The 17038-nt window shown below is 40.6% G+C and overlaps 1 protein-coding gene across 1 annotated transcript; it reads right to left on the bottom strand.

The window, feature by feature from the left end:
- Positions 1-1738: 1738 nt before the first annotated feature.
- si:zfos-80g12.1 (sestrin-3) lies at positions 1739-15188 on the bottom strand. The gene is made up of 9 exons (XM_034690217.1): positions 14705-15188; positions 8007-8204; positions 7553-7735; positions 7204-7449; positions 6919-7033; positions 6617-6741; positions 5405-5571; positions 5175-5319; positions 1739-3589 (listed from the first exon to the last, which is right to left on the bottom strand). The coding sequence occupies exons 1-9, from the start codon at positions 14768-14770 to the stop codon at positions 3500-3502; spliced, it is 1335 nt and encodes a 444-aa protein (XP_034546108.1). The 5' UTR covers positions 14771-15188; the 3' UTR covers positions 1739-3499.
- Positions 15189-17038: the final 1850 nt, after the last annotated feature.

The raw sequence follows: 17038 nt of genomic DNA, 5'->3' as shown, positions 1-17038 counted from the left end.
ACTTACAGCAGAGGGACCGAAAAAAAATTCGGTGGAGTGAACAGTAATCAGTAAGGGTCAATCCCTCTTAGAGTGAGGACAGGTATGAGGGTCAAGGGGTCAGAGGTCAGGAGAATACACTGTGGACCTGTGTGTTTTTCTTAATCCTCATTAAAGACATTAAAGAGGTCAGACACAGAGGAAGAAATGTCCAACCCTTGTTGATTTCATTAGCTACTTCCAACCTGTTTAGACAACACTCTTCCAGGTTAGACTGTGGTTGGGTCTACAGGTCTGCCACTGGGGGGCGCTGTTGTCCTGTCATCTGAATACAACAATAACTACAGGAACTACATCACTGCATACGATAATTCAGTGACTTTAATACAGTGTCAAGTTTATCTTAAGGCCACTTTTAAAATTTGATGAAAAGAAGTGCATGAGTTGTTTTTAGGGAAGTTTACTTTTTTGTAATCTTAAATTCAAACTCACACTAAGATTTGAGATAGTTTATTTCTTCCTCCTGCAGGCTGTGCAGCAATTTGTGGCTAATGTGATCTCCCTGTCAATGATGAACCTGACCCGACTGCATCAGCTGAGCCATGACCACACACATGGCTGCACTACATTGAAAATCCTCACATTGGAATTATGACAGATGTCAGGGTTGAGATCTGATCAACAACTAGTGCAGGTGGTCATTTTGATGCAATATATTTTGGGTCTTTGCAAGCTGAATGTTTCAACACATTATGGCAAATGTCCCTTACAAGGCTGGGGGACACAACATTGTTCTGTAGTTGAATGAAACTGACTGTAAGTGAGAATTAAATAGAAGTAGTGTGAAGGAGTCCGTCCTTATCATGTTGTTAACCCCCTGTTATGTTCGTTTCTCTGGAGCAGCTATAGTGTTCCTGGGTCAATTTGACACGGGGCATATTCAATTATCCAAGTGTCAGAACCCCAAAAAATCCCAATACACATTTTTTAAATCTAATTTTTAACTCCATTACTAAGAGATAAGATAAGATAGTCCTTTACTCATCCCACAACGCGGAAATTCAAGTGTCACAGTAGCAAGTAGACAGTGCAAATATATATATATATATATATATATATATATATATATATAAAGGTCTCCTGGAGGGGCTGTGACTAACCATTTAAATCAAGATTTGGTCCATTGGTGTTCTTTAATTCTCACAGATCATGGTTCAATGAGGATAATTCACTCGTTTTTCATTACATTTCCAGTTCAAACTTTTTTTAATGTACATTGGGAAGCCTTTAATATAAACACAACAGTTTTACATGACATAGATTTTTGTTTATTTTATTTTAAATTTAGATTTTTTTTATTTCTATGAAGTGATGTTGATAAATTAACATGACACCCCTTCTGTCATGCGACCCAGATTTTTATGCTGCATTTAGCTGCCTAAAATAGACTTTTAAAAAGGACCAATTTGACCCACAACATAACAGGAGGGTTAAATGCTGACATTTGCTGCCTGAAAAAAAACAATGTCCAAAAACTGTGAAATAAGCTTAGCAAAGATATTTGGTTGAATTTAAGATTTTTGTGTTCTAAAGAAACTTCATCGTTTACAGACTTTGAGAAAACAGACAACAGTTAATAAAGACAACAGGACACAGTATTTTTCTTCATAGAGCTTTTTTATAGAAAACATTTCTTCACATTTTCAAAAAACATTTTTTTGTCTTTCTTCTTGTTCTCTTTTTTAAATTATTTTTTATCTTTAAATAATTGTCCTTTTTTTTTTTTTTTAAACTGCTCAAGTTGAACATTTTCACATCCATCTGTGTCAAAGGCTCTTGCTGAGTTGCTGGGGCTTGTAGAAAGTGTCTGACTGAAAACACGGGCATTCACATACTCAGTTCATCAGAACTGCGGCTGATGTTCAGAAAAAAACATTTTCCCATTCATGAGGGAGAAACCACGAGTCTTTAACTCATCAGCTGAGTGTTTTCATCTGCAGAGCCCACATTCAGCCTCCAGTAGTCACATCCCTTCACTTCAGCAGCACTCCAGTCAGAGCCTGAAGGCACCTCTGTGTTAACAGCGCTTTGCTTTAGTCGATATGCATCTCAGTTTCTTCTCTACATCTCAAAGTTACTATCGCCTAACTCTAAACAGTCTGTCACACCTCTACATCTCAACAGGTGGCAGCACAACAAGCAGGTCCTACATCACACCCAGAAACTTAACAGAAAGACTCTATAGTTTACAAAACTGTAAAAATAAAAGATAAAAAGACAGAAACAAGGAGTTTAACAGATGTTCGCACTTTGTTCTGCTCTGAAATCTGTACCGTGGATTTTGACTTGATAGTCAGCTTTGACACAACTCTCAGAAACAGCTTTCACACAAAGCATCTAGAAAAAAAACTGCACTTGACCTCAACTCATGGCCAGCGCAGCTCTGCCTCTGGACATTTTTAATCTTTCAATTTGTCATTTAATCGTTTCAAGCTTTTAAAAGAGCTCCGATCTGAAATTCAGTCATTCTTTTGATCATTACTGATCTTGCTTTGAGCATTGTACGAACAAAAATCAATCACTCAGTAAATGGCTCAGTTTAATCTTCGCTGTAAGAGAACAGCTCTCTGACCCCTTTAATTTAGTTATAGGATGTATGTTCTCTTTGCCTTCACAGTCCCTCCAATAGCTTACTGAAATATCAAGGATCAAAGGTCTTCACTCAGAAATCTGGGATAACAACATCTCAAATGTTCAAAGACAGACACTGAAATCTTTCTTTACATGTCGTACAGTGGAGAAGAAAGGCGTCAGACCGAACACTGTGCATCGTTTTAATGTCCACTAATGAGCTACCTTGCATTATAAATATATAAAGTTTTAAAAAAGTGCTTATTAAAAGAAACTATAGTGATGTGATAACTCTCAGCAGTGTCACTGTTGTTTGTTCTTGGACAGCATTAATACGAAATGTTAGGGAGAGTATAACGGTCATCCTCTGCAGTTCATTTTCAAATGTCGTCCTCAAACACTGACAAGGATTGTCAAAAAAAAGGCCCTTTAACTCTCCCTCTAACATTCACTGTAGATTTGTAACATGTCGATTCTTTGTTGTTTTTGGAGATAGCAAACTTCATACAAAGATACAAAGGGACTAAACAGAAAGGGAGAGTATTGGCCACTGCACTGGAACAAAAAACGACAGGTAAAAATTCAAACAAGTCTAGTTAATGATTGCACATAACCTTTGAGAGCCGAGATGTTTGATAAGAGGACTTCATAACACGCTGCAAGAGGGGGAGAAGGAGGAGAAGAGGGATGTGGCACGTCATGGTATAAATACATTAAATCTGAAAAAGAAAAACATTCATGAGGGACAGCTTCAGAGTGTCGGAGCTCTGTGTCCTTTGTGCCGCTCTCGTCCCTCTTCGCTGTCTGCTGTCAGCTTTCTTTATCCTCATGTCTCTGGGTCTCTCTGTACCGGTGGAAAGTTAGAGGTTTGTGTCTCTTGGGGGGGCTCTCAGGCGATCATGTATTGGGTGATGGCTCTCAGAGCGTACAGCAGCTCAGCCTGCAGCCGGGCCTCCATGATGAGTAAATTCACATGTATCTAAAGACAAGGGAAAAGAAGGTGATTGAGACAGAGCGGCAGAGAAGGCTGAGTTTAAACTAGTGAGGAGAGTCTTATTCTTTTACTTGTTTTTAAAACTTTTAACAGACCGAGCCCTGCTCCTTCATACATCACTGATCTCCTGTCATTTTATGTTCCAACCCGATCACTGAGGTCCTCGAATGCGTCCCTTTTAAATGATCCTCGTGTGTCTCACACAAGCTTCAGCCAGAGAGCTTTCTGTTTTTACGCCCCTAAACTGTAGAAGTCTCTGCCTCTGGTCATTAAAACAGCGAGCTGTCTGGGTGTTTTTAGAAGTAAACTTAATACAGAGGCTACAGTCCTCGTCGCAGGGGTCGCCGGTTCGATTCTCAGCCAGTCGACCATTTCCTTCATGTCTTCCCCCATTCTCTACTCCCTACATCTTCAGCTGTCGTATCCAATAAAAATAAAAAATAAAAAAATAAAAAAATAAAAGTTAACTTAAGACTTACCTTTTTAATCTGGCTTTTAATTTGTAGTCCTTTATTTTTAGACCTGGACTGCAGTATTATTTTTATTATTTGTATTATTCAGGGTTCCCACTCTTTTCCAGAGATCATTTTCCAGGACATTTCCAGGACATTTCCAGGACATTTTCAGTGATGATCAAGCTGGTATGACAGTCTAAAATGAATTCCTAATTTAGTTCCTAAATAGCCTAATATGTTCCTCTCAGTGGAAGTCTACATTGAAAGACGTGCAGTCTATGGCTATCCACGAAACAATCTCTTACATGCTTAAAAATGATGGCAAATTAATTATGGAACACCACCTGCAACCACAGATGTACAGCACTTCACTTTATTAGTGCAACCAAGTAACAATGATGGCCAACTCTCATCTCAGCTTTCTCTTTTCTCAAAAAATATAAAATGAACTAAGTAAAAAACAAAAGAGCCATTAAAGGACTCTGGAAGCTGCCTTACTGAGATAAATAAATAAATAATAATAATAATAATCAGAGGATCAGTGCATAAATTGACCTAAATAGAACTGAATGACAAAAATGGCCACAAATGTTGAATGGGGATGTGTTTTTTTTAACCGTGTCAGGTCGCAAACAGTCATTTTGGAATAATTTTCCAGGACAATCTATGATTTTCCAGGACTTTTTACTTTTTCTCCCATTTTCCAGGTGTTTTCCAGTACTGGAAAACTGGTCAACTGTTTTCCAGGTTTTCCAGGTTTTCCAGGACGCGTGGGAACCCTGATTATTATTTGAATCATTGTTATTTGAATTATTGCTTTAACATTTATTTATCTTATTTAATTATTTTTTTTATCAATTTATTTCTTGTATTCATCTGATCTTGTTAACACTACCTTCTCTTTAACTTTTCTTTCCACTATTACTTATTTTAATAATTTTACTGTATTGATTTCATTTTTAAGTATTTTATTTATAATCATGCCTTTTATAATTTTACCATTGCTGTTGTTTTCTGTCTCTGTGTTATTCTGTGAAGCCCTTTGGGCTGCATATTTGTATGTATGAAAGGTGCTATATAAATACAGTTGAGTTGAGTTGAGTTATTCTTCTTACCCGTTCTGAACTCTTTAGCGGAGCCCAGCTCAACGGATACACTGGAGTTTTGGTGGCATCAGGATAACAGGCTAAATTCTTTATGTACAGCTTCAAATCTCGTTCCAGCAGCTGATTCACTTCTCCGTAATCATAATCATCGTACCTGTAAACACAAACAAAATGTATTAATCTACTGAACACAAAGAGTAGGATCTCCACACAAGTTAAAAAAGGGGATGGTTGCTCACCGTATTCCTAACACACAGTGGATGTAGTTCCAGATCGCCCTCTTCAGGTCGGGACTGTGCAGTGAGGGTAGGGTGGTCACGCTTCTGAACCGGTCGTCCAGGAGGTGCCCAATGTCTGAATACAACCTGTTAACTAAGGAGAAGCCGTGGTCCTCCCACGAATAGTCCTGCAGAGCAAATACAACACAGCAACACACCTTAGCACAGCTTTTGATTGGTAGCTCACAAAATAACTCATCAAGTACTCCAGAGTGAGTATAATGTTTCTGACCCGTCCAATCAAAGTATCTCATTTCATTTCTTTCTTATTCAAGCCCTGAGGGGGAGCTGATTGAATATTTGAAGAATGGTAGAGGATAGGAAAACTTATTTTTTTTTTTATGACTTTCAATTTTTATTTTACAAAAAAACAAATCAGCAATAATACATGGCATACATCTGTTTGTTACAAATATCCCCCACCCACACACAAACCAAGAAGGTTCAGCAGGTGCTTCCTTCTACAGTGGCTTAGCATATAAAGAATCATAAATATAGTAAGATCCTATTGACATAAAAAATAAAATACAAAACCACTTATTATTTTCACACATGATCTTCATTCTGGCCTGTTAATCCCATCAAGATACACGCCTCACTTCAGAAGATATTTTCAGGAAAACTTAATTTTGAGGAACTGAGATGTTTTGGTTTTCTGTGATCCAGTAGTCTTAATCATTCTGTGACCTCTAAAATCATTGTCACCTCAAAGGCCCAAAACTATTCACCGCCAGATAGAGCATGTCATGTTTTTGTCTATATTTGAATATTGTAGATGCAAATCCAGCTCTGAATTATCTGAGAGTTAAGGAGGTAAAGATTAGGGTGTAAGGAAACGTAAGCTTGTTTGCATTTGTGAGCCAAACATCAGCCTTGATCAGCTCCACCTCTGACTGACATACAGTTTGGAAGGACATCATTCAAACACCAAACCTAAGAAGTGCCAATCATGTGTTGGAAACTTAATGTTTCTATCTATAATATAGTAAAAGCTGTGTCAAAGTACAGGCTGCAGTCTTATAAAGAGATAAAAGCATTGACTGTAACAAATGTTAAGCCTCTAAATGTTTCAGGTGTCCAATTACATCGCTACCAGCCAATCAGATAGAGAGAGACTTTCCACCAGTCTCCGTCACCTGCCTTTTGATAAATTCATAACTGTGTTGTCCTCACCTGAACTCTAAACACTTGAAAGTGGTCCTCCTCCCTCCGAGCGAACTCGTGATAGCAGAAGTCGGGGTCCGTGATAAAACGAGTTGGGTCTGCGAAGCAAATCATCTCCTCCTCTTCCTCCATGTCTAAAGATAAACATGATGAAAGCAAAGCAGACGAATGGGGGAAAGAAGCAGGGAGAGTGTGTAAATAAGGGTAGCTAATGAGTGGTAATCAAATTTCACACCATGTGACCTACATGTTACACTCGGCAGCATAAGTATCAGAAAGATCTGAGCAGTGTTTGTGTGTTTGTGTGTTACCTGTTTGCTGGAGTGTTTGGGTCTGCAGCAGACGCTCTTCTCTCTTCTCACACTCCTCCTGAGACTTCTGGATCCTTTCCTTTAGACACACCATGTCACAGCTGGAGTCTAGAGACTGGAGACAGATACCAGGGAAGATACAGATAAAGATCAGACAAAACCTTCACTTATTGTGCTAAGAAAGGATCTGAACCTAAAATGTGTGGATCTTTCATTTCTGTTCCACATGTCCACAATTTCACACGTTTGATAGATGCAACAATAAAAAAAAGTCGGATTTGTTACCCGTCGTCTTGTTTTGTGTTCAGACAGAGCAGCAAGAGACTGAGGCACGTTGGTGTTGCCGTTGGCAGCATCGAAGGGGCAGAAGGTCGGCGGGGTACCGTTGGGAGATTTGGAGAGAGGGACAAAGTCTGAGTCTGTTTCACAGCCAACCACAAAGCTGCAGAGGGCGTGGCAATGGGCCAGGATCACCACGGCTTGAACTAGCTCAGCCAGAGACCAGCACTGCTCGCCTGACTTCAGCAGAGTCTGGAGGAGGAGGAGACAGGTCACATGAATAAGAAACATTGTTAATCTGAATCCTTGTTCTTCGTTTGTCTGCGTACGTCATATGTGCGGAGAGTTGCTGTACCTGAATGTCTGAGCAGGCAGCTAGCCAGGGTTGGTGAGCCAGCACCTTATTGATGCGGTCAAGGAGACGAAGGCGAGCAGGTGCCGCCTCCAAACCCTCCAACCACAGAGGATCCCCACCCACCCGCAGAAACTGAGCAGAGTGCAGGTACACCAGGTAGTTGCAGTGATGCCGTGCAGTAGCCTGGAAGTAAGAAGAAACAGGAAGTTTAGCTGAGTGATTTGGGAAATTACCAAAATCAAAATGGGGAAATTCAGTGACGTCTGGCCCAGCATATGGCAGAACAGATCGAACAGAACAGTCATACTACATACTAAATTCAAACGCAGTATGTAGTAGGCAATATCTACTGCCTACTACATTAGTAAGTAGTATGTAGCAGGCCGTTTCGAAAACAGCCTTTGTGTTTGTTTGACTACTGGTGAGATGCGTAAACAACAGCCCGGTGACTGACCATGATGGCGATGTAATGGCGGTATGGCAGAGGCAGGGGCCCGTCCATGTGCAGGATGTAGTGCTGCGTGCGCAGGAAGCTCTCAAGATACTGAGGGTGAGAGGCCATCTGCTGATACACTGCGTCCACGCTCCCCCTGCTGACCAGAGCCTTCATGAACAGCAGCGACACCCGCTCCTTTTCACCGTTCACCATCACCTGAAAGAACAGGACACAGATGGGCAGCTGAAGATTGTGTTTTTGTTGTTGATGCTGAGGAAAGAGCTGCTCGGGATGACATCATAGAAGGGGAAATAAATTCACCAGACATTTTCCAAGCGAAAACATTTGTCTGACATTCAACAGACAAAGAAAGTAATCTGCTTATCTAAGACCTGATGCGTAGATAAATTGCCAAGGAAACTCAAAGAAGTTGGAGTCCTGGAAGCGGGACACTTAATCAAACTGCTCAGTGACGGTCATAAACTTCTTTGTGAACGCTGAATGTCTACCAGTGGAAATATTAGAACTTGTTTTGTAGCCAAAGCAGGTTGGCTGTGGATAAGGTTGGACCTGTCCACACCATGTGATGGCTCAGACTGTGCTTGGACCGGAGTCATGTTCCATGCTTAAATCAGCTGAAGACAGGCGCTCTTGGAAGAACAGCAGCCGTGATGCTGTGATACAGGCGCCACCAGCCAGTGAAGGCATTCTTTACATTATTGTTTCTCCAAATCAAACATTCAAACAGCAGTTCAGTACAGGATCGTTACATGAACATGAACGGACTGCAGGTGCAACAAATTCAGACAATAAGACACATGATAGCAGAAACTAAAAAAACACCTAAATGATCCTTTAAAAAAGGGACTTTCACATCGGGAGGAACAACAGAGGAAGAAACTGCTGTGAAAGTTGCCATGGAGACGAAGCTGCAGTAGCAAAGAAGTGGATGAAACAGACAAACAAATATGGGAGGGAGAGAGCCGAGGGGCCTGGAGCCAAATGAAACAGACCCATGTGGGGATGGAAGTTGGCCGCCCTGCCCCTGTAACCATTTATTGCCTCTCTCGCCATCACACAGTGGCCTCTAGGAAAAGGTGTTTGGTAATCTGCATCGGGCGAGGACTCAGTTCCCCTGAATGTGAAACCTGAGTGAACAGCACTGATCAAAGCCAAATGTTTGTCTGCAGTTTGGGCTAGGTGCATTTGGCAAAGATTAATTTCTAACACTCAGATCTGCTATCCAGGATCATATCCATTCTTTGAAATCACAGAAGGTCTCTGAAAGAAGGGGATGGATAGAAACCAGCACACCTTCTTTTTTAATTTTAGCTCTAGCTCATATACGGCTCTCTGGCACTCAGCCACATGTTTATATGGCTGGTAGCTCCTTGTGGTATTTCACTTCTCCCTGCAGCGGATGAGGGTTTCCTCCTGATCCTGTAAGAGGCTCCACCTCTCGACCCATATAGAGTCAGATCTCTAAAGACAAAGTATGACACATTAAACACCTCTGAACAATGTTTAAACCTCCAACATCTCATTATTCGTATAAGGAAAGAGAGAGAGCAGCTCAGAGGAACAAGAAGACAACAAAACGGTGAGTAAACAGGGAGAGGAGGCTCAGCTCAGACCCTCTCACGTCAGCCGACGTCCCCTGGGAAATGCAGGGTGCTTAGAGCACACAGGTGCCTGCCAATCATAGACCCACCGACAAGAGCACATTTACAGAAGTACCTCTCTGCAAACACAAGAGCAACTGATTAGTATGCTGAGTTGCAGAATCTAGGTTACTGCTCGTCAATGAGAGAACGGTGGTATTTGAGGGGCCTACATTTTACTGAAAACATGCTCAGAGTGCAACTTTTAATGCCTTCAACATGTAGGGCGACCACAGGGCAGAGTTGTGTCCAGGCAGGATTAAAATATCCGGTTATGAATGATCCAACTTTTCAGAATCTACACTCGATCAGTTTCTTACACAAACAACAAAAACACATCACAAATCTCCTGAGTCGGATGTTTAAGACATCAGAGCCACGGCAGAATCAGGGATGAATATTTCAGACTGTCATTAACACAAATGATATCAGGTATATTGACTTATAATTATTTCTTAACATCAACATTTAAGCACATATACACTACTGGCCTAAAAGTTTGGAAACACCTTCTCATTCAAGGGTTTGTATTTATTTTAATTATTTGAAACACTGTAGCTTAACACCAAAGACATCAAAACTATGAAAGAACATATATGGAATTATTTAACTTACAAAAAAGTGTTAAACAAACCAGAATATGTATTTAATATTCTGTAAAGTAGCCCCCTTTTTCCTTCATGACAGCTTTGCACACTCTAGGTATTCTCTCAGTCTGCTTCATGAAGTGGTCTCCTGGAAAGGTTTCTAATTAACATGAGCCTTGTCAAGAGTTCATTTGTAGAATGACTTGCCTCTTAATGTGTTTGAGACCATCAGTTGTGTTCAGAGGTAGGCTTAGTACACAGTGGATAGCCCTATTCAAATACTGCTGTAATCCATATTATGGCAAAACCAGATTATTTTATAGTTTTGATGTCTTCAGTATTAAACTACAAGGTTGAAAATAATTAAATAAGTAAAAACCATTAAATGAGAAGATGTGTACAAAATTTTGACTGGTAGTGTACCTCAAATCTAGTTATCTTTATCAGTTAGCATATAATGCGAATGTTGATTTGCAGATGACGGCAGCACTTTAAAATGAGTGAAATAAAGATTGTATCACTAATAGTGTTGTTGACACTTCAGTCTCTGTATACAAGTGTTAAAAAAACGGAACAGTTTCATACCATCTTTATTATCTGCCATATTCTATATAAACCATTGACAGATAATAAATGTTGAAATCCTAACTGCAAACACGTCTTTGGCGTTGCAGTGCAACAATCTTTTTTTAAATATATGTATCAGCCCTCACACTGTATGTGCCAATTATCTAATTTTACCAAGGTATCAGCCTGTCTCTGGTGTTTACATGCTTTTTGGAGATACCAAAACCAACGTCAGACCTTTACAGAAAATACCATATAGGAAACATTTCTCTCTGGTTTCTTGTAAATGTCAAACTGCTGAGATCCCACTGAGGTGGAGACAAAACCTTATCAAAGTGGGAAATCATAAACAGCAACACAGGTGTTCAACCAGCGGAAGTGCTCCTAAGCAAGGCACAGAGGGTCCCATGAGGGCTGTGCTGCTGGAGCTGGTGTTGAACAGAGTAAAGGAAGGTGAAATGTGTGCATGAGGACACATTTAGAAAAAAGTTACAATTGTTGTTTTGGCACTTAAAGATAAAATGACAGACTGGTGTATCACAGAGAATAGTACACACACATACACACAGGACATTAGAGTCGTGACTTCACTGCCCACACAGGGCTCTACTACTACTCTACAGCAGAGTCATAAAGCAACATTTACACCAAAGTACAGTGAACTATTCAAAATAAAATATGCTACAAACTGACCTAAACACACAAACAGTCAGATAAGCAACAACACTTACTCTTGTGTAAAGTGGGGAGACAGGATTTGTCATCTATCGCATCAAACAATGAAAAAGAGGAAAGTGGTGCTTTGTGCAATCTCATAAACATGTCTGGACAAATGTGACAACACAAAGTCAGATTGAAACAGGAACTACAGCTGATGGCAGGAAGTGACACATCCCACAGCTTTAACTGAGTCTGCTGACACTTTGACAAAGGCTAAATTACAACTCAGCTAAATCCACAGTCTGACACTTAATACAGTAAGTGTATGATGTTTCATGAAAAGGGAGTTTCTCTGTTCTCATATTTGAAATTACAGACGGCCAGGTCCAAATCAAAGGAGATGTAGAGAGCAGGCAAAGCTATTTTTATAACTAGATTTTGCTATACAAGAAATGTTAAGAAAGATACTTTTAATTCATACTTTCAATGGATATACAACAAAATAAAGAAGGTTAAGGCACTCTTTCTCCAAGCTGTGTTCATAAGATTTGAGTTGCTTCATCATTATTGCCAAGGGGAAAACAAAAAACAAAGAAAACAAACAAAAGCAGCACACAGCAGTACTCTGATAAGAGATGCACTCCTCATTGTCCACCCACATGAAGGAAACAACCGTTTAAAAGAAAAAAAGATCTGGTAAAGAGCGTGTGTGGGTGGATTTATAAAACAAAATGGAACAAATCATCAGAAGGCGACTGTGTGTGGTATTACAAAGCATATTTTGATCCAAACAGTCTGACTTAGCACATGCACATAAGGGCTTTGTGCACAGAAACCTATTGATTCTGCATACAGTACGCCCAGCAGCAAACTGATTTGGAAACAAAGCCATTTCTTCCTGGTAAACAACAAGCCTCAGGGTGACAAAGCGAGACGGATATGTTGATATTAAAATGCTGCCGTAGTCAAATCACAAGGCTAATTCAAACTTGTGGCTTGGCTGCAAAAGATCCGGAAAATAAACAAGGAACAGAAGGCTGGAAATTCACAGGTGCAGATCATTTGACATTCAAAAAAAGGGAGAAAAAAAAACCTCGCACACAGGAGAGGTCATTTGGTTATTGATCAGAGAGGAGCAAGAGGCATGGATGAAATGAAAAACAGGGGTGACGTCACTGTAGGGAAGAAAGGTAAATGGAGACAAAGACAGGCTTTAATAGGAGGCTGACAAGTAAAACAGTGGTGCTGTGCAGGCAGAGGGAAGAAGCAGACGACACACAAAGAAGTGAGAAATGATGTCAGCAGTCCTCCAAGGGTAAATGTGTCAGCTTGAGATGAGATGTGCATGTGCACATGTGGTGTCTGTATGTGTGCATGGTGTGGTGGGCTGCAGGAGGGGGGGGGTGCTGCAGACACAGGAGGACGACATTCAATCTGCATTCCGATTGAGCCTGGAGGGGGGTCTGTCCTTATCATGCACCGGCGTCCTGGCCCGGAAACACAAGCAGCCGGGGGGACAATTTTGTCTCTGCAACCTGAACTCAGGGAGTAGCGCAAAAACAAAACAGCTGCAGCCCAAAGATGTTTGGAGAAGGGAGGAGAGAGGAGAGGAGCGGGGAGGGACGAGAGAGCTTGCTGGGCAGGACAGCTCATACAACACAACCAAGACAAACAAAACACTGTGCTGCAGGATGAAAAAAACAAGACAGAAAAATGAGCCCAAATGCAGCCCATGAGTGACTGGACCTGTCGGAAAACACGGCAGGCAGGTAGAGCAAGGGAGAGATGAATGTACTGCTGACAGAGTAATTCACAAACAACAGGGGGGTGTGGATAATCATATTAAACTAAGGTGCTCCAATTTGCTGGTGCTTGAATGCCTGCAAAACATGTGGTTCTAACAGGTAGCTTTAGGATTCAGGTGCTTTAAGTGGTTATAAACTTGCAGGGTTCATTATTGTAACAGCACTGCTCTGAAACATGACTGTGCCAATTTACATTCCTATAAGAGGTCAAATACATGTTCAAACACTGTCAACTGAATAACAATGCAGATAAAAATCAAACAGGGGCAAGGGTTGAGCAAAGCAACGCAAACTGTACTCTGAAACACAGTAGAGAGGTTTGAATCCCTTTGCTGCTCACATTCCTCCTTGTTTTGCTCCCTTTCTGGACTCTAATCTGCAGCAAACACGTCTTTCTGGACTGCACTTACTCGAGACAGCGCCCCCCTTCTGTTGCAAAATGAAAAGGCAGCGACACAGGAGAAAAACAACTTTGATTGGCAGTCCAGTTCAGCCAGCAAGAAAACAGCGCAATAAAAAGTGGGCTAACATGAAGATATGTTAGAGCTTGTGCAAGTTTCATCTATCACCTCAATAATCCTCACAGACTGAAACCCCCGTTTATACAGCCGTCTTTTCAAGGCCTGACTTAAATCTTATTTATGTTGAATCAATGGCTCTGCATTACTTCACAGCCAACAAGCTAATTGACAGACACTTTCTCCAAATCCTCAGATGATGTCATCGTCCTGCTTCTTTTCTCACTGCACCGCTCTGTAACCTACATTTCACCAAATCTGCATGAATATTGAATTTTTGACTGTCAGAATAAGTATTTAAATCAGCCAGGCAGGGACAACAAAGCCAGAGTCTTCTTCACAGTGCGGAACAAACATTACCAAAGACACACGGTGCATTTTAAGCCCTTATTTCACCATCATTCACTAACGGAATCTTTACATTTTAAACAATGACGTTAAATGACATTACACCCACTAGAGATGAAAATGTTCATTAACGGTGAAAACACACCACCTCCTTCACCTAAACTCGATCATATAAATCCTAATTTATACACTCCAAGTTGTAAAGTCACTCTTTATGTATGTTGGATTTAATATTGGCTGATTTAAGGTAGCCACCGTTTCGAAGTGTGTTACGGCTACTTCTGCTCCCCAGCTAAGTGCAGCCGCTGTTTGACACCAAGTCAGAAAAAGTTTAGAGACTGGAAGAAGTGTTAACAGTCTGCTGTAATGTCCACTGCTGCCCTGGTCTGTCTCTACACACATACTGGAAACACAAAAAGACTAAATAAGAATACAAACTGAACGCTGGTTGAGTGAGGAGCTTGTTTTTGTCATGAAATAATCCCTTCAGCAAATGAATGAACGTTCCTCGGGCTACCCAATTAGCCGCTAGCTTTAATTATGTTAACTCTTTTGTCAGTTTTAACCTACCTGTTTGTGGACTCGCTGGAACTGGGATCTGAGGGGGTACTCCATTTTATTCGTACAGAGGATCATTTTCCAATACAAAGTGTGCTACTGCATGGATGCGGCTCCTTGTCTTTTTTTTCTTAGTGCTTTCTAAGCTAGCGAACAAAAGGCAGCAGAAAGGCTGCCGTCGCCTGCGAGTCAGTCGGTGTGTAGGTAGCTGAAGCCTGGGCTGACTGAACAGGGAGGAGAGGGGGGAGAAAAGCTTCCCGCAGCCGAGCTGACAGCTCCAGTAACAGTGTGTCCAATCAAAGCACGGGAGGCGGGGCTTTGCTCTGAGAGGCTGACATCCAAATGCTAATGAACATCTGCAAACAACAGCGCAGAGGGCAAGAAGAGCAGGTTACAGCAGTGACACGGAGGCAGACTACCAACTTCTGACTCCTGGAATTACGGGATACAGCACTTCTTCATTTCTGCGAGCTCATTTTTTATAGCTGAGCTGTTTACTGTACATGTGTTGACATAGGTCACATAAATTACCTGAATGCAGGGGCGTCACCAGGAATTCTGGGCAGTGGTGGTTCTAGACCAATTTTACTGGGGGGGGGGGGGGGGGGGCAAGGGTGTTGTCAGAGGGACACATTCAACCCTGACAAAAGAGACTGAGAAGGGCGAGGACCGACTGAGAACAAACTGGCAAAACATCAGTGCATCCCTATATACTAGACATATATACTACATATAAAGGATATCTCAGTGGGCCCCTTCACCACAGCCAACCCTACAAAATATAACATTGCTGCTATAATACTTTATATGCATTAAACAAAAATATTTAGGCAAAGCAGGTCAACTTTATTTGTATAGGGCATTTCATACACGAGGGCCACTCAATGTGCTTTACATTAAAACATTAAAAGCATTGGAAACATTCAGACAAGCATAAAAGAGCACAATTAAAATGACAAATATAATAAAATAGAAAAGAAAAGGAAAATTAGAAATATACTAAAAATAAAAATAAAAATTGCATTTAAAGTGAGTTAAAATAAGCTAAGAGGAAGGCAGTGGCAAATAAAAAAAAGTCTTAGTCTTTGATTTAAAAGAGGTGAGAGTTGGACCTACAGCTTTCAGGGAGTGTGTTCCAGATATGTGGTGCATATTGACTAAACGCTGCTTCACCATGTTTCGTTCTGACTCTTGGGACTGAAAGCAGACCAGTAACTGATGACCTCAGAGGTTGAGGTGGTTCACACAGTAATGTATTTTGGGCCTAAACCATTCAGTGCTTTATAAACCATAATCAGGAATTTCCAACTATCATGGTTAACTGACTCAAATCTGAGCTACATATCAATATTATTTATTTTACAATTTCTCTAAATGTAACTGCACAATATTGACCTTCAGACGGTCCACCTCTTTAAACAAGATTATTTGAAGCCAAGTGACTTGTTGAATAACAACAAGGGGGCATTATTTGGTATACTCTAACTTCGTGAAGTAAAATAAAACTCTAAAAACCTACAGTTTACTGTAAATCAGATTCAGCCAGACTTGATGCTATGAAATATGACAATTCCCCACTTTAAGCATGAGACGAGCATCTCAAGGAGCCAATTCTTAAACTGTATAGTTGTGCCCACCTTTCTTTTGAAAGAAAGCTGTTAAAAGCTGTTTCCAAATCAAGTTTGGGCACAATGTATAAGTCCTCAGGAAATGTTCATGTCTGCATAGATACACATATACATACCCTTGCTTTTGTGGGCTGAGTGGTATTCCTCTTCAGAAGTGAGCAGAACTTTAGGTGTCAAGATCTGTGCACTTCTCATGCAGTGCTACATCAAACAGTGATATCTTGGAATGATATGAACTACAATGGCGTAGGAGTGTCCACAGCCTTTTGCGCACATAGTGTACAATTAAACTCAGTGAAAGAAGATACTTGGTTTTTTAAAACTGTAATATTGACTTTGTTGCATTACATTCACGTATAGATCTCAGAGATACGTTTTAAACATATGCATCAAACTCATGTAAGATTTAACAGGTCAGACACTAAAAACATCCTATACTAACTTACTGCTACAACTCAGCCGTATAAACATCCCAGAGCCCAAAACAATATGTCTCATTCATGTAATCCTAAACACACAAAAAGCATTGATTAGAGCAGACAACTGCATTCAGGCTGGTTTGATTGACCCTCTGCTTTGACCCAGTTGTTTCTTTTTTTGTTAAATAGACTTATTCAGTTTACTCCTGTCTGAATGATGAATGGGAAGTTTGTTCTTTATCAGATATCATAGAATTAAGTTGTTTTTCTGCTGGAGTACAGGAATCACGACTTTCCCA

The sequence above is a fragment of the Notolabrus celidotus genome, chromosome 8 (genome assembly GCF_009762535.1).
Source record: "Notolabrus celidotus isolate fNotCel1 chromosome 8, fNotCel1.pri, whole genome shotgun sequence".
NCBI classification, from domain to species: Eukaryota; Metazoa; Chordata; class Actinopteri; order Labriformes; family Labridae; genus Notolabrus; species Notolabrus celidotus.
The sequence above is the reverse complement of the archived record's forward strand: the minus strand, read 5'-3'. Positions and strand labels throughout refer to the sequence as shown.